Source organism: Oncorhynchus gorbuscha, linkage group LG13, assembly GCF_021184085.1.
Source record: "Oncorhynchus gorbuscha isolate QuinsamMale2020 ecotype Even-year linkage group LG13, OgorEven_v1.0, whole genome shotgun sequence".
NCBI classification, from domain to species: domain Eukaryota; kingdom Metazoa; phylum Chordata; class Actinopteri; order Salmoniformes; family Salmonidae; genus Oncorhynchus; species Oncorhynchus gorbuscha.
In genome coordinates, this window is record NC_060185.1 from 1,702,842 (window position 1) to 1,730,399 (window position 27,558).

The following is a 27,558-nucleotide window of genomic DNA, read 5'->3' on the forward strand; positions in this document are numbered from 1 at the left end:
GATAAACACCAGAGAGGATTCAGACAACAACATGATATTCTAGTAGAGATAAACACCAGACAGGATTCAGACAACATGATATTCTAGTAGAGATAAACACCAGAGAGGATTCAGACAACAACATGATATTCTAGTAGAGATAAACACCAGAGAGGATTCAGACAACATGATATTCTAGTAGAGATAAACACCAGAGAGGATTCAGACAACATGATATTCTAGTAGAGATAAACACCAGAGAGGATTCAGACAACATGATATTCTAGGAGAGATAAACACCAGAGAGGATTCAGACAACAACATGATATTCTAGTAGAGATAAACACCAGAGAGGATTCAGACAACATGATATTCTAGTAGAGATAAACACCAGAGAGGATTCAGACAACAACATGATATTCTAGTAGAGATAAACACCAGACAGGATTCAGACAACATGATATTCTAGGAGAGATAAACACCAGAGAGGATTCAGACAACAACATGATATTCTAGTAGAGATAAACACCAGAGAGGATTCAGACAACAACATCAACATGATATTCTAGAATGCTGCTCATCCAATCAGAATCCAGGATCCAAACAACCAGTTTTATAATATACAGTACATTACTCTGAAAGACGGTTTCACATGTAGTATTAAGATGGAAAGCTTGCTATTCTGCATTCAAGAAATAGTACTATAATTGACCTTATTTGTTGAAATACACTCTAATATGGATGACAATATAATGTATGGATGAAAGCGTTGCGTTAAGATTGATCCCTGTGCTTTCTCCTCAGCTCCAGTCCAGCCTCCAGCCAACCTGGTGTGGATTCAGGAAGGGACTAACGTATCGTTAAACTGGGACCCGGTTAAGTCTAAAGACAACGAGTCAGATGTCATAGGATACAAGGTACTTCCCCCTTACTCTACTGGCCAGGTCTCCTTGCTGTACTGGCCAGGTCTCCTTACTCTACTGGCCAGGTCTCCTTACTGTACTGGCCAGGTCTCCTTACTCTACTGGCCAGGTCTCCTTACTCTACTGGCCAGGTCTCCTTATTCTACTGGCCAGGTCTCCTGACTGTACTGGCCAGGTCTCCTTACTCTACTGGCCAGGTCTCCTTACTGTACTGGCCAGGTCTCCTTACTGTACTGGCCAGGTCTCCTTACTCTACTGGCCAGGTCTCCTTACTGTACTGGCCAGGTCTCCTTACTCTACTGGCCAGGTCTCCTTACTCTACTGGCCAGGTCTCCTTACTCTACTGGCCAGGTCTCCTTACTCTACTGGCCAGGTCTCCTGACTGTACTGGCCAGGTCTCCTTACTCTACTGGCCAGGTCTCCTTACCGTACTGGCCAGGTCTCCTTACCGTACTGGCCTGGTCTCCTTACTCTCCTTACTCTACTTTATAGTCTCTTAACCACCAGCAGCTAACTCACCTTCCCTGCTACCCTTCCTCAGATCAGTTGGCCAGGGCCAGTCATCCTGAGGTTCTGTAGGCCAGTGCCAGTCATCCTGAGGTGCTGTAGGCCAGTGCCAGTCATCCTGAGGTTCTGTAGGCCAGGGCCAGTCATCCTGAGGTTCTGTAGGCCAGGGCCAGTCAACCCTGAGAGGCTGTAGGCCAGGGCCAGTCATCCTGAGGTGCTGTAGACCAGGGCCAGTCAACCCTGAGAGGCTGTAGGCCAGGGCCAGTCAACCCTGAGAGGCTGTAGGTCAGGGCCAGTCAACCCTGAGAGGCTGTAGGCCAGGGCCAGTCAACCCTGAGAGGCTGTAGGTCAGGGCCAGTCATCCTGAGAGGCTGTAGGCCAGGGCCAGTCAACCCTGAGGTGCTGTAGGCCAGGGCCAGTCAGTCCTGAGGTGCTGTAGGCCAGGGCCAGTCAACCCTGAGGTGCTGTAGGCCAGGGCCAGTCAACCCTTAGGTGCTGTAGGCCAGGGCCAGTCAGTCCTGAGGTGCTGTTGGCCAGGGCCAGTCAACCCTGAGAGGCTGTAGGCCAGGGCCAGTCAACCCTGAGAGGCTGTAGGTCAGGGCCAGTCAACCCTGAGAGGCTGTAGGCCAGGGCCAGTCAGTCCTGAGGTGCTGTTGGTCAGGGCCAGTCAACCCTGAGAGGCTGTAGGTCAGGGCCAGTCAACCCTGAGAGGCTGTAGGTCAGGGCCAGTCAACCCTGAGAGGCTGTAGGCCAGGGCCAGTCATCCTGAGAGGCTGTAGGTCAGGGCCAGTCAACCCTGAGAGGCTGTAGGTCAGGGCCAGTCATCCTGAGAGGCTGTAGGTCAGGGCCAGTCATCCTGAGAGGCTGTAGGTCAGGGCCAGTCAAGCCTGAGAGGCTGTAGGTCAGGATAGGTCAGTCCTGAGGTGCTGTAGGTCAGGATAGGTCAGTCCTGAGGTGCTGTAGGTCAGGATAGGTCAGTCCTGAGGTGCTGTAGACCGGGAGCAATCAACCTGAGAGGTTGTAGACCAGGGACAGTCAACCTTACGGAAAAAGAAGACCAACTCTTTTCCTCTGTGTGTATCACATCAGCAATCTCAACTGTGTGTGTGGAGGGGGGGTGGTGTTGTTTGTGGGTCCTAAAGGTTGATTGATGAATTGATTGATTGACTGACTGGCTGATGATGAAGTGACACTGACTGATTGATTGGTTCTGGGTCCAACTACAGGTGTTGTTGAGTCAGGAGGGGCGTGTCCACAATCAGGTGATAAGGACCATCACCCCATCGGCCGTCCTCTCTCTCCCGGAGGGAGGCACCTACATCATTGAGGTGCGGGCTTTGAGTGAGGGGGGAGAGGGAGCAATCAGCTCCCAAGTCAGAGTACTCACCTCTTCAGGTAAGACAAGACTCTGGTAACACACTCAACCCAACACACATTGTGTTATTTTGCTTATATAGTACTTTTTTTCCCATTTACTAGGCAAGGAGTTAATGGACCAATCAAGTACACCAAAATCCACCTTTTTTATTTCTGCCGATATTCTGTTAAAAGTCCAAAGCAGTTGTTTTTATTGCAATATCAAATCATTTCTAGGTAAAAGTTACGTACCTTACTGTGGTTTTTTAAATAAAAAAAATGTTTAAAAAAACAGAAATTGTTTCTTAGCAAAGAGTGATTTCCCAAGCAAGAATTTTGCTACAGCTGTCTGGGAGTGGTCTGAGTGGGGAGGGGACACTCACTCTTATTGGCAGAGAGCTTTGGAACTCTCTTTCTTATTGGTCTATCAAGTAATTTGGTGACATCACCAGGCAGACCAAAACTACATCCCACCAGAACAGGCTGTCTTTTCCCTCATACAATAAAAAGACATTATCATCATTTTAACAATTTCACAGCATTATTCCAACCTCCTAGTGTGGAAATATATATATATATAAAACACAGGAATATCACATTTTTGTCTGCACTGGGCTTTTAAAGTGCTTCATTGAGTCACCACAGCCAAAGCTGTTACTTCAGCCAAGTTTCCCTTGGCTAATACTGTTTTAATTAACCACCTCCACACACACACACACACACACACACCACTGCACACACTCACTCACAAACACATACACCACTGGACACACACACACTCACTCACACACACACACACACACACACACACACACACACACACACACACACACACACACACACACACACACACACACACACACACACACACACACACACACACACACACACACACACACACACACACACACACACACACACACACACCTACGCCACTGCACAGCCATTTAACTATCAAACAAGATAAATGTAAAGTTGACAACTTTCTACAGTTGTTCTCATCAGACATATAAACATGTTGTTTTCTCTTTGTCAGAGGAAAGATTAATGTCTGCAGTTTCAAAGCTGCTAACAAGTGAAAGATTAGCCCACTTCAGACAGCTGTGTGTGCTTGTGAATTATTTTAGCTTCATTTGTGTCTGAGAAGAAAACAGCCCTGACAAAAATGTGGTTCTGTTGATTGGAAATGTTTGGCTTTCTTATAGCACAAGCCTGCCTGTCTTAACTTGTTATTTTCCTTTAAATGCTGACTATTTAAGGAGTTTGTTGTCAAACCCAGAATCCAAACGGAATGTCGTTCTGTTTCACTAGTGTTTTCTCAGTGAAGTCAAACAATAATGAAATTGAGTTTCAGTTTGGACTTCAGGCTGCCCTTAGTCCTCTGCTCTCTGCTCTCTAATCACTAAAGTTGTTGTTCTCTCTGTCTCCCCATCCATCCCTCCGTTCCCTGTCTCCCCATCCATCCCTCTGTTCCCTGTCTCCCCATCCATCCCTCCGTTCCCTATCTCCCCATCCCCCATCCCTCCGTTCTCTGTCTCCCCATCCATCCCTCCGTTCCCTGTCTCCCCATCCATCCCTCCGTTCCCTGTCTCCCCATCCATCCCTCCGTTCCCTGTCTCCCCATCCATCCCTCCGTTCCCTGTCTCCCCATCCATCCCTCCGTTCCCTGTCTCCCCATCCATCCCTCCGTTCCCTGTCTCCCTCATCCCCCATCCCTCCATTCCCTGTCTCCCTCATCCCCCATTCCTCCGTTCCCTGTCTCCCTCATCCGCCATCCCTCCGTTCCCTGTCTCCCTCATCCCCCATCCCTCCGTTCCCTGTCTCCCTCATCCCCCATCCCTTTGTTCCCTGTCTCCCTCATCCCCCATCCCTCCGTTCCTTGTCTCCCTCATCCCCCATCCCTTTGTTCCCTGTCCCCTCCCCCATCCTCCGTTCCCTGTCTCCCTCATCCCCCATCCCTCCATTCCCTGTCCCCTCATCCCCCATCCCTCCGTTCCCTGTCTCCCTCATCCCCCATCCCTCCGTCTCCTCATCCCCCATCCCTCCGTTCCCTGTCTCCCTCATCCCCCATCCCTCCGTTCCCTGTCTCCCTCATCCCCCATCCCTCCGTTCCCTGTCTCCCTCATCCCCCATCCCCCCGTTCCCTGTCTCCCCATCCATCCCTCCGTTCCCTCTCCCCATCCACCCCTCCGTTCCCTGTCTCCCTCATCCCCCATCCCTCCGTTCCCTGTCTCCCTCATCCCCCATCCCTCCGTTCCCTGTCTCCCTCATCCCCCATCCCTCCGTTCCCTGTCTCCCTCATCCCCCATCCCTCCGTTCCCTGTCTCCCCATCCATCCCTCCGTTCCGTCTCCCCATCCCCACCCCTCCGTTCCGTCTCCCCATCCACCCCTCCGTTCCCTGTCTCCCTCATCCCCCATCCCTCCATTCCCTGTGTCCTCAACCCTCTGTCTCCCAATCTATCCCTCCATTCCCTGTCTCCCCATCCACCCCTCCATTCCCCCTGTCTCCCTCCATCCTTCCATCTCTAGGTGTCCGGGTGAAGAGTGGCCAGCGTTCGGTTCACAGCCTGCTACCATGGGGTCTGACATGGCCATGGACTTTGGCGTTGCTCCTCTCTGTTCCTCTCGTGCCTTCAGCTTCCTGGTGAGGCCTCTGCCTCCTCCATCCCTCCATTCTCCTTTACTTGGAAGGACTGGACCTCTCCTCCTTTCCTCATCCCTCGTTCCTTCCATCCCTCCCTTCCTCAGACTGTCTGCTTGCTCTCGCCTTACGCATCAGCCAATCAGGCCCAGGGCCTGCCAAGGAGATCCACTCCTGATACCAACAAACCATACGCATCAGCCAATCAGGCCCAGGGGCCTGATACCAACAAACCATACGCATCAGCCAAAGGCCCATCCAAGAAATCTACTCCTGATACCAACAAACCATACGCATCAGCCAATCAGGCCCAGGGCCTGCCAAGAAATCTACTCCTGATACCAACAAACCATACGCATCAGCCAATCAGGCCCAGGGCCTGCCAAGGAAATCTACTCCTGATACCAACAAACCATACGCATCAGCCAATCAGGCCCAGGGCCTGCCAAGAAATCTACTCCTGATACCAACAAACCATACGCATCAGCCAATCAGGCCCAGGGCCTGCCAAGAAATCACTCCTGATAACAACAAACCATACGCATCAGCCAATCAGGCCCAGGGCCTGCCAAGGAAATCCACTCCTGATACCAACAAACCATACGCATCAGCCAATCAGGCCCAGGGCCTGCCAAGGAAATCCACTCCTGATACCAACAAACCAACAGATTGTTTACAGATGACGGATGGTGAAAAAAACAACTATTATTTTCTGGGAGTGGAACTAATCTTTATTTAGTATGTTTTGGCAGTTCTTTCCAAACATCACTTGTAGTGTTGTACTGTAACTGTGCACTCTAGTTTAATCATTTAATTTGCATCCCAAATGGCACCCTATTTCCTATATAGAGTCTTATGTGCCCGGTCTAAAGTAGTGCACTACGTAGGGAATAGGGTGCCACTTGGGACGTAGATTACTTTAACTTTATGGGCTGTTGTTTTCTTGTCATTGCCTGGTGACTGGCATCTAACTGCTTCCAGGCGATGACCCCAACAACTCTGAGGCTCTACAGAGTGTGAACAATTCTCTGAAAGCTGCTGCTGTTGAAGTGTTCTGTCTGTTTCTGTCTGTCTGTTCTGTCTGTCTGTCTGTCTGTCTGTCTGTCTGTCTGTCTGTCTGTCTGTCTGTCTGTCTGTCTGTCTGTCTGTCTGTCTGTCTGTCTGTCTGTCTGTCTGTCTGTCTGTCTTTGTCTGTCTGTCTGTCTGTCTGTCTTTGGAGGTCTGTCTGTCTGTCTGGCTGACTTTGGAGGTCTGTCTGTCTGTCTGGCTGACTTTGGAGGTCTGTCTGTCTTTCTGGCTGACTTTGGAGGTCTGTCTGTCTGTCTGTCTGTCTGTCTGTCTGTCTGTCTGTCTGTCTGTCTGTCTGTGTCTGTCTGTCTGTCTGTCTGTCTGTCTGTCTGTCTGTCTGACTTTGGAGGTCTGTCTGTCTGTCTTTGTCTGTCTGTCTGTCTGTCTGTCTGTCTGTCTGTCTGTCTGTCTGGCTCTTTGGAGGTCTGTCTGTCTGTCTGTCTGTCTGTCTGTCTGTCTGTCTGTCTGTCTGTCTGTCTGTCTGTCTGTCTGTCTGTCTGTCTGTAAGGTTGTACTACTGGAATCAGCTTGAATCAGCCTGGCCTCCGTCTCGCTTTTCATTAGTTATCTGCATCCATGTAGTTGTTGGCTGCCTAACAAGCCTAATCGGCTCTGTAGAGATCAGTGCATCATTTTCTTCAGAGAGAGAATGGAGAACAATGAGAGGAAATGAAAAACATGTTTTTATAGTATTTCCAGACTTGCTTTTTGTACGTTGTTTTACCTTTTAGAAACACAAAGAAAAAGTGAGTGGTGTGTTTTTCAGACAGCGAAGAGCTTGTTAATCTGTTGGACAGACAGGTATATCTGACCACCTGGACTCAACTGTAGTGCCCAAACACATCTTTAGACAAAGACTTGATGACTCCGTGGAGTCTCATGGTGTCAGTACAAATAAATGGGATGTTTATTTTTTAACTGAGTGTGGTCTGTCTTTACTATAATCTCTACAAGAATATACTGCACATGTGTTGTCTGAGGTGTTGTCCCTTTCCCACTCTAGGGAAATGAATATCATGATCCCAATGTCTTTGTGTTGGCAATCCAATCAATCCAATCAATCCAATCAATCCAATCAATCCAATCAAGGGTGGTTTCCTGACATTCAGTGTTCTCTGATGATTAATGCAATGCTAGGATGATACATGTATATCCTGCAGAAGTAAGACATTTAGTCAGTCCTCCTGACCGTTCTCAGTGTTCTCTGATGATTAATGCAATGCTAGGATGATACATGTATATCCTGCAGAAGTAAGACATTTAGTCACTGATTTCAGTGTTCTCTGATGATTAATGCCTAGGATGATACATGTATATCCTGTTAAGACATTTAGTCAGTGTTTCAGTGTTCTGATGATTAATGCAATGCTAGGATGATACATGTATATCCTGCAGAAGTAAGACATTTAGTCAGTCCTCCTGACCGTTCTCAGTGTTCTCTGATGATTAATGCAATGCTAGGATGATACATGTATATCCTGCAGAAGTAAGACATTTAGTCAGTCCTCCTGACCGTTCTCAGTGTTCTCTGATGATTAATGCAATGCTAGGATGATACATGTATATCCTGCAGAAGTAAGACATTTAGTCAGTCCTCCTGACCGTTCTCAGTGTTCTCTGATGATTAATGCAATGCTAGGATGATACATGTATGATTAATGCAATGCTAGGATGATATCCTGCAGAAGTGAGACATTTAGTCAGTCCTCCTGACCGTTCTCAGTGTTCTCTGATGATTGATGCAATGCTAGGATGATACATGTATATCCTGCAGAAGTAAGACATTTAGTCAGTCCTCCTGACTGTTCTCAGTGTTCTCTGATGATTAATGCAATGCTAGGATGATACATGTATATCCTGCAGAAGTAAGACATTTAGTCAGTCCTCCTGACCGTTCTCAGTGTTCTCTGATGATTAATGCAATGCTAGGATGATACATGTATATCCTGCAGAAGTAAGACATTTAGTCAGTCCTCCTGACCGTTCTCAGTGTTCTCTGATGATTAATGCAATGCTAGGATGATACATGTATATCCTGCAGAAGTAAGACATTTAGTCAGTCCTCCTGACCGTTCTCAGTGTTCTCTGATGATTAATGCAATGCTAGGATGATACATGTATATCCTGCAGAAGTAAGACATTTAGTCAGTCCTCCTGACTGTTCTCAGTGTTCTCTGATGATTAATGCAATGCTAGGATGATACATGTATATCCTGCAGAAGTAAGACATTTAGTCAGTCCTCCTGACCGTTCTCAGTGTTCTCTGATGATTAATGCAATGCTAGGATGATACATGTATATCCTGCAGAAGTAAGACATTTAGTCAGTCCTCCTGACTGTTCTCAGTGTTCCCTGATAATATATCCTGCAGAAGTAAGACATTTAGTCAGTCCTGACTGTTCTCAGTGTTCCCTGATAATATATCCTGTTGAAGGGAGATATGTAGTCAGTCCTCCTGACTGTTCTCAGTGTTCCCTGATAATATATCCTCCTGAAGGGAGATATGTAGTCAGTCCTCCTGACTGTTCTCAGTGTTCCCTGATAATATATCCTCCTGAAGGGAGATATGTAGTCAGTCCTGACTGTTCTCAGCGTTCCCTGATAATATATCCTCCTGAATGGAGATATGTAGTCAGTCCTGACTGTTCTCAGTGTTCCCTGATAATATATCCTGTTGAAGGGAGATATGTAGTCAGTCCTGACTGTTCTCAGTGTTCCCTGATAATATATCCTGTTGAAGGGAGATATGTAGTCAGTCCTCCTGACCGTTCTCAGTAGGTCCATGATAGTATATCCTGCTGAAGGCTTATTTTACAAATGAAGCATGAGTGTTTAATGAGTCAGCCAGATCAGAGGCAGTAGGATGATCAGGGATGTTCTCTTTATTTTGTATTTTTTTGTGAACCTTCCCTGAACTAGGCAAGTCAGTTAAGAACACATTCTTATTTCCAATGGTACGTCTGTGAATTGGACCATTTTCCTGAGTAGTTTTGGTTGTCAGGGTGAAATGTATGGAGTAAAAAGTACTTTGTAAAGTAAAAGTTGCCAAACATATAAATAGTAAAGCACAGATACAGATACGCTGCGTTATGCTAATGCGTTTGATTACGCTCCCGGATACAGGTTTGCTCGTCGCAAGAGGTTAAGCAGGGGGACACGTCTTGCACTGCAGGATACACTACTCCACTACACTACTTCACAGGAGAGACATTTGAACTTTAAACATGCATTTTTTTTAATCAAAATGCATTTTTTTCTGCGGCAGAAATGCTTTCTGGAACATGTTCATGTCCCTTAATAATACATTGGTATTTGAAGCGTAAATACGAATAAAACTTTTGGTCCCTTGTTGGTTTAGAAAAAGACAGGAATCTTCCCGCTAGTCACGATTGGCTGAGATAATGGATGGGCTGGACATGCCGGGGGATGAGATTGGATTGGTCTGCCATATAGCATGCGTCTATCTATAACGTCAGCTGTTCAGTGTGCATTGACAGTCCTTACTACAGCGCCGTTTTTGAAACATATAACGTTTGCCATCGAGAACTACAAAATATTTGCTACTTTTCTCAACAACATTGATTCCCTGAATGTTGCAGGGGCTATCGACAGATCAGTTGGAGAAAGTGATGGGCTACTTTCTACACACGCTGCAGTTTGTGTGAACCTGGAGTGACTTGACACAACGCTGCCAAACAAGATGTAGCTACAAACACAACAGAGTTAAATGGTTCCAGTCAGTGTGAACCTGGAGTGACTTGACACAACGCTGCCAAACAAGATGTAGCTACAAACACAACAGAGTTAAATGGTTCCAGTCAGTGTGAACCTGGAGTGACTTGACACAACGCTGCCAAACAAGATGTAGCTACAAACACAACAGAGTTAAATGGTTCCAGTCAGTGTGAACCTGGAGTGACTTGACACAACGCTGCCAAACAAGATGTAGCTACAAACACAACAGAGTTAAATGGTTCCAGTCTGCTGTGATACGTTCATCCATGTATACAGGTAAGAGTCTAGCTACATTTTCAGATATTTTAAGTTTCTTATTTTGTCAGAAAGTTGTTTCATTGCAAGTTAAAGCGTACTGTTAGCTAGCTAGCAAACGTTAGCTTGCTGGCTCACTAGCTAGCTAGCTACATGTCTAAACAAATGACTTCCATTTTGCCAGATTATTACATGACTCATCAAGTTAGCCAGGTGTGTCTGGGGGTGATTACAGCCATCTATCTTATTTCATGAACATGTGAACATGTCTAGACAATAGAGACCCATCCACTTAGCTAGATGTGACTGGGGGGGTGATTATAGCATTTCCTTCACATGAACTATCAATTTAGACAACAGTGCCGGGTAAGAGTCATCTAATAATTTTTTTAATATTTCTAACATATTTTCATCTGGACACTCTGGTGTTGATATTGTTAGTAACCTTTTCACTGTACTGTTTACTCCTTCTGTATCCTGTGCATGTGACAATTAAACTTCATTTGAGTTGATATAGTGTGTGTTTACCAGAGACGGTAATGTGAAGAACAACATGTTTCAAAGTCAAAGTAGGATAACCTCTAACCTCTAACCTCTAATGACTCCCCGTCCCGCATGAGGGAGCGTAATCATCGACTGACACTAATTAGACACAGTTTAGCCTTTTGTTAATCACCCTGTCGTCTCAGATTTTCAAAATATGCTTTACAGCCAAAGCTAGACAAACATTTGTGTAAGTTTATCGATAGCCTAGCATAGCATTTTCAAAATTAGCTCCATAAGATCTCCATAATGCTAATTAATTACTTAAAAATCATACAATGTGATTTTGTGAATTTTGGTTTTAGATTCCGTCTCTCGCAGTTGAAGTGTACCTAAGATAACTACAGACCTCTACATGCTTTGTAAGTAGGAAAACCTGCCAATTTTACAGGTTATCAAATACTTGTTTCCCCACTGTAAGTATATTTTAGCAATTACATTTCATTTTGATAATAAGTATGTTTAAAACCAAATACTTTTAGACTTTTACTCAAGTAGTATTTTACTGGGTTACTTTCACTTTTCCTGAAGTCATTTTCTATGAAGGTATCTTTACATTTACTGGAGTCATTTTCTATGAAGGTATCTTTACATTTCCTGAAGTAATTTTCTATGACGGTATCTTTACATTTACTGGAGTCATTGCCTATGAAGGTATCTTTACATTTCCTGGAGTCATTGTCTATGAAGGTATCTTTACATTTCCTGGAGTCATTGTCTATGAAGGTATCTTTACATTTCCTGAAGTCATTGTCTATGAAGGTATCTTTACATTTACTGGAGTCATTGTCTATGAAGGTATCTTTACATTTACTGGAGTCATTGTCTATGAAGGTATCTTTACATTTCCTGGAGTCATTTTCTATGGAGGTATCTTTACATTTCCTGGAGTCATTGTCTATGAAGGTATCTTTACATTTCCTGGAGTCATTGTCTATGAAGGTATCTTTACATCTACTGTAGTCATTGTCTATGGAGGTATCTTTACATTTCCTGGAGTCATTGTCTATGGAGGTATCTTAACTTTCAATTGAGTACTTTTTCTACCACTGGTATTGTGGCACATTCAGCATCTGAGGTTTATGTATTTTTTATTGACATTTCTGTTTGCTTGGGTGTTTCAATTAACCACATTATGTCTTTTCCTCCGGTGTCTTTGTTTTGGTCTGTAAAAAAATAAAATAACAAGAAAACCCAGACCTCACGGGGAGCTAATTTAAACAGCATCGTTTGTCTTTTAAGACATATACGTGAGTACATTCTACTTAATGAGAAATCTCAGCAGGGAACTTTTGCTTACATTCGTTATGTAAATGAGGGCGGGAGTGTATAACAGCCTAACTTCCATGATACAGGAACACACGCTAACACAAATATAGCCATCTGGTTGGTAACAGGTCTGGCTCTCTGGCTTTCTGAAGACAGGTAATGTTGGCTCAACGGTTCCGGTTTAAGCTGGTACTTACCTGGAATTCACATGTTACAGTAAGTAAAAGACTCTTATGACGATGAACAAAATGATGCTCAACATCCAAACCACTGTCTAACAACAAAAGTATATCTGCCTGCGTCTCAACTGACGCCCTATTCCCAATACAGTGAACTACATTGTAAAAAAAACATTGTTGCATTATATAGTTAATTGGTAAAATGATGAAAGTGTTTGTTTACTCTAAAAATGTATTTCCCCAAATGGAGATTTGAAGTAATTAAAAGTGACGTACTGTATGCGTGACGATACCCAATAATGAGTTCATGGTTGCAGTCGCTGATTCGCAGCGTTGTTTAATGCTGAGCAGATCGTTGCGGACAAGGATACTATTGACTGCATGGATTACATACTGCATGGATTACAGTGTTACATGGATTACATACTGCATGGATTATAGTGTTACATGGATTACATACTGCATGGATTACAGTGTTACATGGATTACATACTGCATGGATTACAGTGTTACATGGATTACATACTGCATGGATTACAGTGTTACATGGATTACATACTGCATGGATTACAGTGTTACATGGATTACATACTGCATGGATTACAGTGTTACATGGATTACATACTGCATGGATTATAGTGTTACATGGATTACATACTGCATGGATTACAGTGTTACATGGATTACATACTGCATGGATTATAGTGTTACATGGATTACATACTGCATGGATTACAGTGTTACATGGATTACATACTGCATGGATTACAGTGTTACATGGATTACATACTGCATGGATTACAGTGTTACATGGATTACATACTGCATGGATTACAGTGTTACATGGATTACATACTGCATGGATTATAGTGTTACATGGATTACATACTGCATGGATTACAGTGTTACATGGATTACATACTGCATGGATTACAGTGTTACATGGATTACATACTGCGTGGATTACAGTGTTACATGGATTACATACTGCATGTATTACAGTGTAACATGGATTACAGACTACATGGATTACATACTGCATGGATTACAGACTACATGGATTACATACTGCATGGATTACAGTGTTACATGGATTACAGTGTTACATGGATTACAGTGTTACATGGATTAGTGTTACATGGATTATATACTGCATGGATTAAAGACTGCATGGATTAAAGACTGCATGGATTACAGACTACATGGATTACACACTGCATGGATTACATACTGCATGGATTACAGTGTTACATGGATTACATACTGCATGGATTACAGTGTTACATGGATTACGTACTGCATGGATTATAGTGTTACATGGATTACATACTGCATGGATTATAGTGTTACATGGATTACATACTGCATGGATTATAGTGTTAAATGGATTAAATACTGCATGGATTATAGTGTTACATGGATTACATACTGCATGGATTACAGTGTTACATGGATTACATACTGCATGGATTATAGTGTTACATGGATTACATACTGCATGGATTACAGTGTTACATGGATTACATACTGCATGGATTACAGTGTTACATGGATTACATACTGCATGGATTATAGTGTTACATGGATTACATACTGCATGGATTACAGTGTTACATGGATTACATACTGCATGGATTATAGTGTTACATGGATTACATACTGCATGGATTATAGTGTTACATGGATTACATACTGCATGGATTATAGTGTTACATGGATTACATACTGCATGGATTACAGTGTTACATGGATTACATACTGCATGGATTACAGTGTTACATGGATTACATACTGCATGGATTACAGTGTTACATGGATTACAGACTACATGGATTACATACTGCATGTATTACAGTGTAACATGGATTACAGACTACATGGATTACAGACTGCATGGATTACAGACTACATGGATTACATACTGCATGGATTATATACTGCATGGATTACAGTGTTACATGGATTACATACTGCATGGATTACAGTGTTACATGGATTACATACTGCATGGATTATAGTGTTACATGGATTACATACTGCATGGATTACAGTGTTACATGGATTACATACTGCATGGATTATAGTGTTACATGGATTACATACTGCATGGATTATAGTGTTACATGGATTACATACTGCATGGATTATAGTGTTACATGGATTACATACTGCATGGATTACAGTGTTACATGGATTACATACTGCATGGATTACAGTGTTACATGGATTACATACTGCATGGATTACAGTTTTACATGGATTACAGACTACATGGATTACATACTGCATGTATTACAGTGTAACATGGATTACAGACTACATGGATTACATACTGCATGGATTACAGACTACATGGATTACATACTGCATGGATTATATACTGCATGGATTACAGTGTTACATGGATTACAGTGTTACATGGATTACAGTGTTACATGGATTACAGTGTTACATGGATTATATACTGCATGGATTACAGACTGCATGGATTACAGACTACATGGATTACATACTGCATGGATTACATACTGCATGGATTACAGTGTTACATGGATTACATACTGCATGGATTACAGTGTTACATGGATTACGTACTGCATGGATTATACACATGGATTACATACTGCATGGATTATAGTGTTACATGGATTACATACTGCATGGATTATAGTGTTAAATGGATTACATACTGCATGGATTATAGTTTTAAATGGATTACATACTGCATGGATTACAGTGTTACATGGATTACATACTGCATGGATTACAGTGTTACATGGATTACATACTGCATGGATTATAGTGTTACATGGATTACATACTGCATGGATTACAGTGTTACATGGATTACATACTGCATGGATTATAGTGTTACATGGATTACATACTGCATGGATTATAGTGTTACATGGATTACATACTGCATGGATTACAGTGTTACATGGATTACATACTGCATGGATTACAGTGTTACATGGATTACATACTGCATGGATTACAGTGTTACATGGATTACATACTGCATGGATTACAGTGTTACATGGATTACATACTGCATGGATTACATACTGCATGTATTACAGTGTAACATGGATTACAGACTACATGGATTACATACTGCATGGATTACAGACTACATGGATTACATACTGCATGGATTATATACTGCATGGATTACAGTGTTACATGGATTATATACTGCATGGATTAAAGACTGCGTGGATTACAGTGTTACATGGATTACAGACTACATGGATTACATACTGCATGGATTACATACTGCGTGGATTACAGTGTTACATGGATTACATACTGCGTGGATTACAGTGTTACATAGATTACATACTGCGTGGATTATAATGTTACATGGATTACATACTGCATGGATTATAGTGTTAAATGGATTACATACTGCATGGATTATAGTGTTACATGGATTACATACTGCATGGATTACAGTGTTACATGATTACATACTGCATGGATTACAGTGTTACATGGATTACATACTGCATGGATTATAGTGTTACATGGATTACATACTGCATGGATTACAGTGTTACATGGATTACATACTGCATGGATTACATACTGCATGGATTATAGTGTTACATGGATTACATGCTGCATGGATTACAGTGTTACATGGATTACATACTGCATGGAATACAGTGTTACATGGATTACATACTGTATGGATTATAGTGTTACATGGATTACATACTGCATGGATTACAGTGTTACATGGATTACATACTGCATGGATTATAGTGTTACATGGATTACATACTGCATGGATTATAGTGTTACATGGATTACATACTGCATGGATTACAGTGTTACATGGATTACATACTGCATGGATTACAGTGTTACATGGATTACATACTGCATGGATTACAGTGTTACATGGATTACATACTGCATGGATTACAGTGTTACATGGATTACATACTGCATGGATTACAGTGTTACATGGATTACATACTGCATGGATTACATACTGCATGGATTATAGTGTTAGATGGATTACATACTGCATGGATTATAGTGTTAGATGGATTACATACTGCATGGATTACAGTGTTACAGTGTACCATGGATTACATACTGCATGGATAACGTCCTGCATGAATTACAGTGTTAAATGGATTACATACTGCATGGATTACAGTGTAACATGGATTACATACTGCATGGATTACAGTGTTACATGGATTACATACTGCATGGATAACGTCCTGCATGGATTACATACTGCATGGATTATAGTGTTACATGGATTACAGACTGCATGGATTATAGTGTAACATGGATTACATACGGCATGGATTACAGACTACATGTATTATATACTGCATGGATTAAAGACTGCATGGATTACAGTGTAACATGGATTACAGTGTAACATGGATTACATTGTAACATGGATTACATTGATTACAGAACATGGATTACATACTGCATGGATTATATACTACATGGATTACAGTGTTACATGGATTATATACTGCATGGATTATAGTGTTACATGGATTACATACTGCATGGATTACAGTGTTACATGGATTACATACTGCATGGATTATAGTGTTACATGGATTACATACTGCATGGATTATAGTGTTACATGGATTACATACTGCATGGATTATAGTGTTACATGGATTACATACTGCATGGATTATAGTGTTACATGGATTACATACTGCATGGATTACAGTGTTACATGGGATTACATACTGCATGGATTACATACTGCGTGGATTATAGTGTTACATGGATTACATACTGCATGGATTATAGTGTTACATGGATTACATACTGCATGGATTATAGTGTTACTTGGATTACATGCTGCATGGATTACATACTGCATGGATTACAGTGTTGCATGGATTACATACTGCATGGATTACATACTGCATGGATTACATACTGCATGGATTACAGTGTTGCATGGATTACATACTGCATGTATTACATACTGCATGGATTACAGTGTTGCATGGATTATAGTGTTACATGGATTACATACTGCATGGATTATAGTGTTACATGGATTACATACTACATGGATTATAGTGTTACATGGATTACATACTGCATGGATTACATACTGCATGGATTACAGACTACATGGATTACATACTGCATGGATTACAGTGGTACATGGATTACATACTACATGGATTATAGTGTTACATGGATTACATACTACATGGATTATAGTGTTACATGGATTACATACTGCATGGATTATAGTGTTACATGGATTACATACTGCATGGATTATAGTGTTACATGGATTACATACTGCATGGATTATAGTGTTACATGGATTACATACTGCATGGATTATAGTGTTACATGGATTACATACTGCATGGATTATAGTGTTACATGGATTACATACTGCATGGATTATAGTGTTACATGGATTACATACTGCATGGATTATAGTGTTACATGGATTACATACTGCATGGATTACAGTGTTACATGGATTACATACTGCATGGATTACAGACTACCTGGGTTACATACTGCATGGATTACAGACTACATGGGTTACATACTGCATGGATTACAGACTACATGGGTTACATACTGCATGGATTACAGTGTTACATGGATTACATACTGCATGGATTACAGTGTTACATGGATTACATACTGCATGGATTACAGTGTTACATGGATTACATACTGCATGGATTACATACTGCATGGATTACATACTGCATGGATTACATACTGCATGGATTACAGTGTTACATGTCTACCCAGACTGAGGACATGGATTACAGTGTTACATGTCTACCCAGACTGAGGACATGGATTACAGTGTTACATGTCTACCCAGACTGAGGACATGGATTACAGACTACATGGATTACAGTGTTACATGTCTACCCAGACTGAGGACATGGATTACAGTGTTACATGTCTACCCAGACTGAGGACATGGATTACAGACTACATGGATTACAGTGTTACATGTCTACCCAGACTGAGGACATGGATTACAGTGTTACATGTCTACCCAGACTGAGGACATGGATTACAGTGTTACATGTCTACCCAGACTGAGGACATGGATTACAGTGTTACATGTCTACCCAGACTGAGGACATGGATTACAGTGTTACATGTCTACCCAGACTGAGGACATGGATTACTTGGCAACATGTTTTTTTGATACATTTCCAACAAACTACTTTTTGTATTCAAAATAATCTACCATTTTTGTCAATATGAAAATATTTCATTTCATATGATCTTTGACATGATGACAAGAGGCCTGCACACATCCATGTTGACTTCAGTGAAGAATATCAGAACTATCTCTAATGTACAGAACAACTAAATATATTTTACTTTTTGATTTATGAAAATGTATTTCAGCCTTTATTTCTCGTTCTCCTTTCTTTGTTAGTACTTTTATTTAATTGTATTATTTTACCATGTGGAGCACTTTGTTACTTAGTCTGTGATAAAGAAGAGCTTCATCAGGCCCAGTAGTGTGTGTGTGTGTGTGTGTGTGTGTGTGTGTGTGTGTGTGTGTGTGTGTGTGTGTGTGTGTGTGTGTGTGTGTGTGTGTGTGTGTGTGTGTGTGTGTGTGTAGCACCAGTTCTTCTAGCCTTTTACCCTCCAGTAAAGCCCAGTGTAGTGAAGCCTCCAGTAAAGCCCAGTGTAGTGAAGCCTCCAGTAAAGCCCAGTGTAGTGAAGCCTCCAGTAAAGCCCAGTGTAGTGAAGCCTCCAGTAAAGCCCAGTGTAGTGAAGCCTCCAGTAAAGCCCAGTGTAGTGAAGCCTCCAGTAAAGCCCAGTGTAGTGAAGCCTTCAGCTGGCTGACATATTGGCTGATTGGAGGCTTCCTTGGGTGGCTGTGAGGTAAGCCACAGTGGCCCTGCACTGTGAAACCAAAGTAATAGAGACCAGACTTTTATTCTCACTCGACTGTCAGGTATAAATGGGATGGATTACCTCTACATTACACTGTCCATCTCCTACTCTGCTTTGGTCGGGGGGGACTCAGAGGAGTCTCTCTCCATAGGGAGGAATGTTTAAATGCATTGCCAAATTACTGTTATTTGAATCTGTGTGTCAGGATTATTTGGATTTGTCAATTGGATTAAAGAAGAGCTGGACAGGTGTGCCATCTGCACAGAGAAGGTACAAAGAAACGTGTGTGTCAATACTCATCCAATCCTCATCCTATTCTGTCACACCCTGATCTGTTTCACCTGTCCTCGTTATTGCCCTCTACTCCTTCCAGGTGTCGCTTGTTTTCCCCCGTGTATTTATCCCTGTCTTTCCTGTCTCTCTGTACCAGTGTATTTATCCCTGTGTTTCCTGTCTCTCTGTACCAGTGTATTTATCCCTGTGTTTCCTGTCTGTCTGTACCAGTGTATTTATCCCTGTCTCTCTGTATCAGTGTATTTATCCCTGTGTTTCCTGTCTGTCTGTACCAGTGTATTTATCCCTGTGTTTCCTGTCTCTCTGTTCCAGTGTATTTATCCCTGTGTTTCCTGTCTCTCTGTACCAGTGGAGTTATCCCTGTGTTTCCTGTCTCTCTGTACCAGTGTATTTATCCCTGTGTTTCCTGTCTCTCTGTACCAGTGTATTTATCCCTGTGTTTCCTGTCTCTCTGTACCAGTGTATTTATCCCTGTGTTTCCTGTCTCTCTGTACCAGTGTATTTATCCCTGTGTTTCCTGTCTCTCTGTACCAGTGGAGTTATCCCTGTGTTTCCTGTCTCTCTGTACCAGTGGAGTTATCCCTGTGTTTCCTGTCTCTCTGTACCAGTGGAGTTATCCCTGTGTTTCCTGTCTCTCTGTACCAGTGTATTTATCCCTGTGTTTCCTGTCTCTCTGTACCAGTGTATTTATCCCTGTGTTTCCTGTCTCTCTGTGCCAGTGTATTTATCCCTGTGTTTCCTGTCTCTCTGTGCCAGTGTATTTATCCCTGTGTTTCCTGTCTCTCTGTACCAGTGTATTTATCCCTGTGTTTCCTGTCTCTCTCTACCAGTGTATTTATCCCTGTGTTTCCTGTCTCTCTGTACCAGTGTATTTATCCCTGTGTTTCCTGTCTCTCTGTACCAGTGTATTTATCCCTGTGTTTCCTGTCTCTCTGTACCAGTGTATTTATCCCTGCGTTTCTTGTCTCTCTGTGCCAGTGTATTTATCCCTGTGTTTCCTGTCTCTCTGTACCAGTGTATTTATCCTTGTGTTTCCTGTCTCTCTGTACCAGTGTATTTATCCCTGTGTTTCCTGTCTCTCTGTACCAGTGTATTTATCCCTGTGTTTCCTGTCTCTCTGTACCAGTGTATTTATCCCTGCGTTTCTTGTCTCTCTGTGCCAGTGTATTTATCCCTGTGTTTCTTGTCTCTCTGTGCCAGTTCGTCTTGTATGTTCCTAGTCAACCAGCGTTTTTTTCCCATACTCCTGCCTTTGCTATTGCCTTTTTTCTAGTCCTCCTGGATTTGACCCTTGCCTGTTCTGGACTCTGTACCAGCCTGCCTGACCTTTATGCCTGCCTTGAACTGGTTTTGACCTTTTGCCTGTCCACGACCATTCTCTTGCCAAATCCTTTTGGATTAATAAACATCTTAAACCCCAACCATCTGCATCTGGGACTCGTCATGATGCTATTCACCTCTATCAAGCAGTGAAAGACTCAATAGAATACAAAGCTATTTGTAAAAATGAAAAGAAAATCCACATCTGTTAAAACATAGTTAGATATTGTTGATGACATGTTTATGTAGATTTGAAAAGGTAATCATTAGACGGGTCATGGATTATAAAGCAAAGAGTCACATTGGTTTATAATTTTAAGGCAGTATATCCTCACAATGGACCCAGCCCAGCCCAGCCCAGCCCAAAGCCTCTGTGTTACATTTACATGGTGTTCTGATCCAATGTCTGGTAAAATCCTGAAGGTTCCTTATTGTGAACCAATAAATAGGCTTATTGGATAAGCCTTCCCTTCAATGTGTCTGTCTCTGTTCCAGTGTTCCTTCAATGTGTCTGTCTCCGTTCCAGTGTTCCTTCTCTTCAATGTGTCTGTCTCTGTTCCAGTGTTCCTTCTCTTCAATGTGTCTGTCTCTGTTCCAGTGTTCCTTCCCTTCAATGTGTCTGTCTCCGTTCCAGTGTTCCTTCAATGTGTCTGTCTCTGTTCCAGTGTTCCTTCAATGTGTCTGTCTCTGTTCCAGTGTTCCTTCAATGTGTCTGTCTCTGTTCCAGTGTTCCTTCTCTTCAATGTGTCTGTCTCCGTTCCAGTGTTCCTTCTCTTCAATGTGTCTGTCTCTGTTCCAGTGTTCCTTCCCTTCAATGTGTCTGTCTCTGTTCCAGTGTTCCTTCAATGTGTCTGTCTCTGTTCCAGTGTTCCTTCTCTTCAATGTGTCTGTCTCTGTTCCAGTGTTCCTTCTCTTCAATGTGTCTGTCTCCGTTCCAGTGTTCCTTCTCTTCAATGTGTCTGTCTCCGTTCCAGTGTTCCTTCTCTTCAATGTGTCTGTCTCCGTTCCAGTGTTCCTTCTCTTCAATGTGTCTGTCTCTGTTCCAGTGTTCCTTCTCTTCAATGTGTCTGTCTCCATTCCAGTGTTCCTTCCCTTCAATGTGTCTGTCTCCATTCCAGTGTTCCTTCTCTTCAATGTGTCTGTCTCCATTCCAGTGTTCCTTCTCTTCAATGTGTCTGTCTCCATTCCAGTGTTCCTTCTCTTCAATGTGTCTGTCTCTGTTCCAGTGTTCCTTCCCTTCAATGTGTCTGTCTCTGTTCCAGTGTTCCTTCTCTTCAATGTGTCTGTCTCCATTCCAGTGTTCCTTCTCTTCAATGTGTCTGTCTCTGTTCCAGTGTTCCTTCTCTTCAATGTTTCTGTCTCTGTTCCAGTGTTCCTTCTCTTCAATGTGTCTGTCTCTGTTCCAGTGTTCCTTCAATGTGTCTGTCTCCGTTCCAGTGTTCATTTACATTTAAGTCATTTAGCAGACGCTCTTATCCAGAGCGACTTACAAATTGGTGCATTCACCTTATGACATCCAGTGGGACAGTCACTTACAATAGTGCATCTAAAACTTAGGGGGGGTGGGGTGAGAGGGATTACTTAACCTGTCCTAGGTATTCCTTAAAGAGGTGGGGTTTCAGGTGTCTCCGGAAGGTGGTGATTGACTCCGCTGTCCTGGCGTCGTGAGGGAGTTTGTTCCACCATTGGGGGGCCAGGGCAGCGAACAGTTTTGACTGGGCTGAGCGGGAGCTGTACTTCCTCAGTGGTAGGGAGGCGAGCAGGCCAGAGGTGGATGAACGCAGTGCCCTTGTTTGGGTGTAGGGCCTGATCAGAGCCTGGAGGTACTGAGGTGCCGTTCCCCTCACAGCTCCGTAGGCAAGCACCATGGTCTTGTAGCGGATGCGAGCTTCAACTGGAAGCCAGTGGAGAGAACGGAGGAGCGGGGTGACGTGAGAGAACTTGGGAAGGTTGAACACCAGACGGGCTGCGGCGTTCTGGATGAGTTGAAGGGGTTTAATGGCACAGGCAGGGAGCCCAGCCAACAGCGAGTTGCAGTAATCCAGACGGGAGATGACAAGTGCCTGGATTAGGACCTGCGCCGCTTCCTGTGTGAGGCAGGGTCGTACTCTGCGGATGTTGTAGAGCATGAACCTACAGGAACGGGCCACCGCCTTGATGTTAGTTGAGAACGACAGGGTGTTGTCCAGGATCACGCCAAGGTTCTTGGCGCTCTGGGAGGAGGACACAATGGAGTTGTCAACCGTGATGGCGAGATCATGGAACGGGCAGTCCTTCCCCGGGAGGAAGAGCAGCTCCGTCTTGCCGAGGTTCAGCTTGAGGTGGTGATCCGTCATCCACACTGATATGTCTGCCAGACATGCAGAGATGCGATTCGCCACCTGGTCATCAGAAGGGGGAAAGGAGAAGATTAATTGTGTGTCGTCTGCATAGCAATGATAAGAGAGACCATGTGAGGTTATGACAGAGCCAAGTGACTTGGTGTATAGCGAGAATAGGAGAGGGCCAAGAACAGAGCCCTGGGGGACACCAGTGGTGAGAGCGCGTGGTGAGGAGACAGATTCTCGCCACGCCACCTGGTAGGAGCGACCTGTCAGGTAGGACGCAATCCAAGCGTGGGCCGCGCCGGAGATGCCCAACTCGGAGAGGGTGGAGAGGAGGATCTGATGGTTCACAGTATCGAAGGCAGCCGATAGATCTAGAAGGATGAGAGCAGAGGAGAGAGAGTTAGCTTTAGCAGTGCGGAGCGCCTCCGTGATACAGAGGAGAGCAGTCTCAGTTGAATGACTAGTCTTGAAACCTGACTGATTTGGATCAAGAAGGTCATTCAGAGAGAGATAGCGGGAGAGCTGGCCAAGGACGGCACGTTCAAGAGTTTTGGAGAGAAAAGAAAGAAGGGATACTGGTCTGTAATTGTTGACATCGGAGGGATCGAGTGTAGGTTTTTTCAGAAGGGGTGCAACTCTCGCTCTCTTGAAGACGGAAGGGACATAGCCAACGGTCAGGGATGAGTTGATGAGCGAGGTGAGGTAAGGGAGAAGGTCTCCGGAAATGGTCTGGAGAAGAGAGGAGGGGATAGGGTCAAGCGGGCAGGTTGTTGGGCGGCCGGCCGTCACAAGACGAGAGATTTCATCTGGAGAGAGAGGGGAGAAAGAGGTCAGAGCACAGGGCAGTGTGAGCAGAACCAGCGGTGTCGTTTGACTTAGCAAACGAGGATCGGATGTCGTCGACCTTCTTTTCAAAATGGTTGACGAAGTCATCTGCAGAGAGGGAGGAGGGGGGGGAGGGGGCGGAGGATTCAGGAGGGAGGAGAAGGTGGCAAAGAGCTTCCTAGGGTTAGAGGCAGATGCTTGGAATTTAGCGTGGTAGAAAGTGGCTTTAGCAGCAGAGACAGAGGAGGAAAATGTAGAGAGGAGGGAGTGAAAGGATGCCAGGTCCGCAGGGAGGCGAGTTTTCCTCCATTTCCGCTCGGCTGCCCGGAGCCCTGTTCTGTGAGCTCGCAATGAGTCATCGAGCCACGGAGCGGGAGGGGAGGACCGAGCCGGCCTGGAGGATAGGGGACATAGAGAGTCAAGGGATGCAGAGAGGGAGGAGAGGAGGGTTGAGGAGGCAGAATCAGGAGATAGGTGGGAGAAGGTTTGAGCGGAGGGAAGAGATGATAGGATGGAAGAGGAGAGAGTAGCGGGGGAGAGAGAGCGAAGGTTGGGACGGCGCGATACCATCCGAGTAGGGGCAGTGTGGGAGGTGTTGGATGAGAGCGAGAGGGAAAAGGATACAAGGCAGTGGTCGGAGACTTGGAGGGAGTTGCAATGAGGTTAGTGGAAGAACAGCATCTAGTAAAGATGAGGTCGAGCGTATTGCCTGCCTTGTGAGTAGGGGGGAAGGTGAGAGGGTGAGGTCAAAAGAGGAGAGGAGTGGAAAGAAGGAGGCAGAGAGGAAAGAGTCAAAGGTAGACGTGGGGAGGTTAAAGTCGCCCAGAACTGTGAGAGGTGAGCCGTCCTCAGGAAAGGAGCTTATCAAGGCATCAAGCTCATTGATGAACTCTCCGAGGGAACCTGGAGGGCGATAAATGATAAGGATGTTAAGCTTGAAAGGGCTAGTAACTGTGACAGCATGGAATTCAAAGGAGGCGATAGACAGATGGGTAAGGGGAGAAAGAGAGAATGACCACTTGGGAGAGATGAGGATCCCGGTGCCACCACCCCGCTGACCAGACGCTCTCGGGGTGTGCGAGAACACGTGGGCGGACGAAGAGAGAGCAGTAGGAGTAGCAGTGTTGTCTGTGGTGATCCATGTTTCCGTCAGTGCCAAGAAGTCGAGGGACTGGAGGGAGGCATAGGCTGAGATGAACTCTGCCTTGTTGACCGCAGATTGGCAGTTCCAGAGGCTACCGGAGACCTGGAACTCCACGTGGGTCGTGCGCGCTGGGACCACCAGAGTAGGGTGGCCGCGGCCACGCGGTGAGGAGCGTTTGTATGGTCTGTGCAGAGAGGAGAGAACAGGGATAAACAGACACATAGTTGACAGGCTACAGAAGAGGCTACGCTAATGCAAAGGAGATTGGAATGACAAGTGGACTACACGTCTCGAATGTTCAGAAAGTTAAGCTACGTAGCAAGAATCTTATTGACCTAAAATGATTAAAATGATACAGTACTGCTGAAGTAGGCCAGCTGGCAGTGGGTGCGTTGTTGACACTACACTAATCGAGTCGTTCCGTTGAGTGTAATAGTTTCTGCAGTGTTGCTATTCGGGGGCTAGCAGGCTAGCTAGCAGTGTTGTTTACGTTACGTTGCGTTAAAAGAACGACAATAGATGGCTAGCGAACCTAGAAAATCGCTCTAGACTACACAATTATCTTTGATACAAAGACGGCTATGTAGCTAGCTAAGTAGCTAGCTACGATCAAACAAATCAAACCGTTGTACTGTAATGAAATGAAGTGAAAATGTGATACAACCTGTGAATGCGACCGGGTAGTTGAGTTCTATACAGAAGACGTTGGCTAGCGTTGGCTAGCTGTTGGCTAGCTAGCAGAGTCACCTACGTTAAGGACGACAAATAGCTGCCTAGCTAACCTCGGTAAATTAAGATAATCACTCTAAGACTACACACTCTAAACCTAAACAACACAATTATCTTGGATACGATGATACGATGATACGAAGACAGCAAAGACAGCTATGTAGCTAGCTAACACTAAACTAATCAAGTCGTTCAGTTGAGTGTAATAGTTTTCCCAGTGCAGCTAATCAGTGGACGTTAGCTAGCTGGCTAGTGAAGACTACGTTAGGACGGCGAAATACGATAATTACGCAATTATCTTTGATACAAAGACGGCTATGTAGCTAGCTGAGAAGAAATTGCTAAGATAAGACAAATCAAACCGTTGTGATATAATGATATAATGAAATATAATGAAATATAATGAAAAAGTTATACTACCCGTTGGAGCGACGTGCAGATGCGACCACTCGCTCCAACCGGAACCGGATAGTTCCTTCTCTTCAATGTGTCTGTCTCTGTTCCAGTGTTCCTTCTCTTCAATGTGTCTGTCTCTGTTCCAGTGTTCCTTCTCTTCAATGTGTCTGTCTCTGTTCCAGTGTTCCTTCTCTTCAATGTGTCTGTCTCTGTTCCAGTGTTCCTTCCCTTCAATGTGTCTGTCTCGTTCAGTGTCTCTTCAATGTGTCTGTCTCTGTTCCAGTGTTCTTCTCTTCAATGTGTCTGTCTCTGTTCCAGTGTTCCTTCTCTTCAATGTGTCTGTCTCAGTGTTCCAGTGTTCCTTCCCTTCAATGTGTCTGTGTTCCTTCCAGTGTTCTTCAATGTGTCTGTCTCTGTTCCAGTGTTCCTTCTCTTGTGTTCCAGTGTTCCTTCTCTTCTGTCTCTGTCTCTGTTCCAGTGTTCCTTCTCTTCAATGTGTCTGTCTCTGTTCCAGTGTTCCTGTTCAGTGTTCCTTCTTCAATGTGTCTGTCTCTGTTCCAGTGTTCCTTCAATGTGTCTGTCTCTGTTCCAGTGTTCCTTCTCTTCAATGTTCTGTCTCTGTTCCAGTGTTCCTTCAATGTGTCTGTCTGTTCAGTGTTCCAGTGTCTGTCTCTTCAGTGTTCCTTCAATGTGTCTGTCTCTGTTCCAGTGTTCCTTCTCTTCAATGTGTCTGTCTCTGTTCCAGTGTTCCTTCAATGTGTCTGTCTCTGTTCCAGTGTTCCTTCTCTTCAATGTGTCTGTCTCCGTTCCAGTGTTCCTTCTCTTCAATGTGTCTGTCTCCGTTCCAGTGTTCCTTCTCTTCAATGTGTCTGTCTCCATTCCAGTGTTCCTTCCCTTCAATGTGTCTGTCTCCATTCCAGTGTTCCTTCCCTTCAATGTGTCTGTCTCCATTCCAGTGTTCCTTCTCTTCAATGTGTCTGTCTCCGTTCCAGTGTTCCTTCTCTTCAATGTGTCTGTCTCCATTCCAGTGTTCCTTCTCTTCAATGTGTCTGTCTCTGTTCCAGTGTTCCTTCTCTTCAATGTGTCTGTCTCTGTTCCAGTGTTCCTTCTCTTCAATGTGTCTGTCTCCGTTCCAGTGTTCCTTCTCTTCAATAGAAGTTC

At 43.9% G+C, this 27,558-nt stretch overlaps 1 protein-coding gene across 3 annotated transcripts in view; it reads left to right on the top strand.

The window, feature by feature from the left end:
* Positions 1 to 5,614, top strand: part of LOC123993861 (contactin-5-like) — a 253,341-nt gene extending 247,727 nt beyond the window's left edge. For all 3 annotated transcript variants that reach the window (XM_046296320.1, XM_046296321.1, XM_046296322.1), the window contains exons 16-18: positions 784 to 896; positions 2,636 to 2,804; positions 5,296 to 5,614. In XM_046296320.1, coding sequence (XP_046152276.1) covers positions 784 to 896; positions 2,636 to 2,804; positions 5,296 to 5,414 — 401 coding nt within the window. In that variant the 3' untranslated portion in view covers positions 5,415 to 5,614. The remainder of the gene's footprint in view (positions 1 to 783; positions 897 to 2,635; positions 2,805 to 5,295) is intronic.
* The last annotated feature ends 21,944 nt before the right edge of the window (positions 5,615 to 27,558 follow it).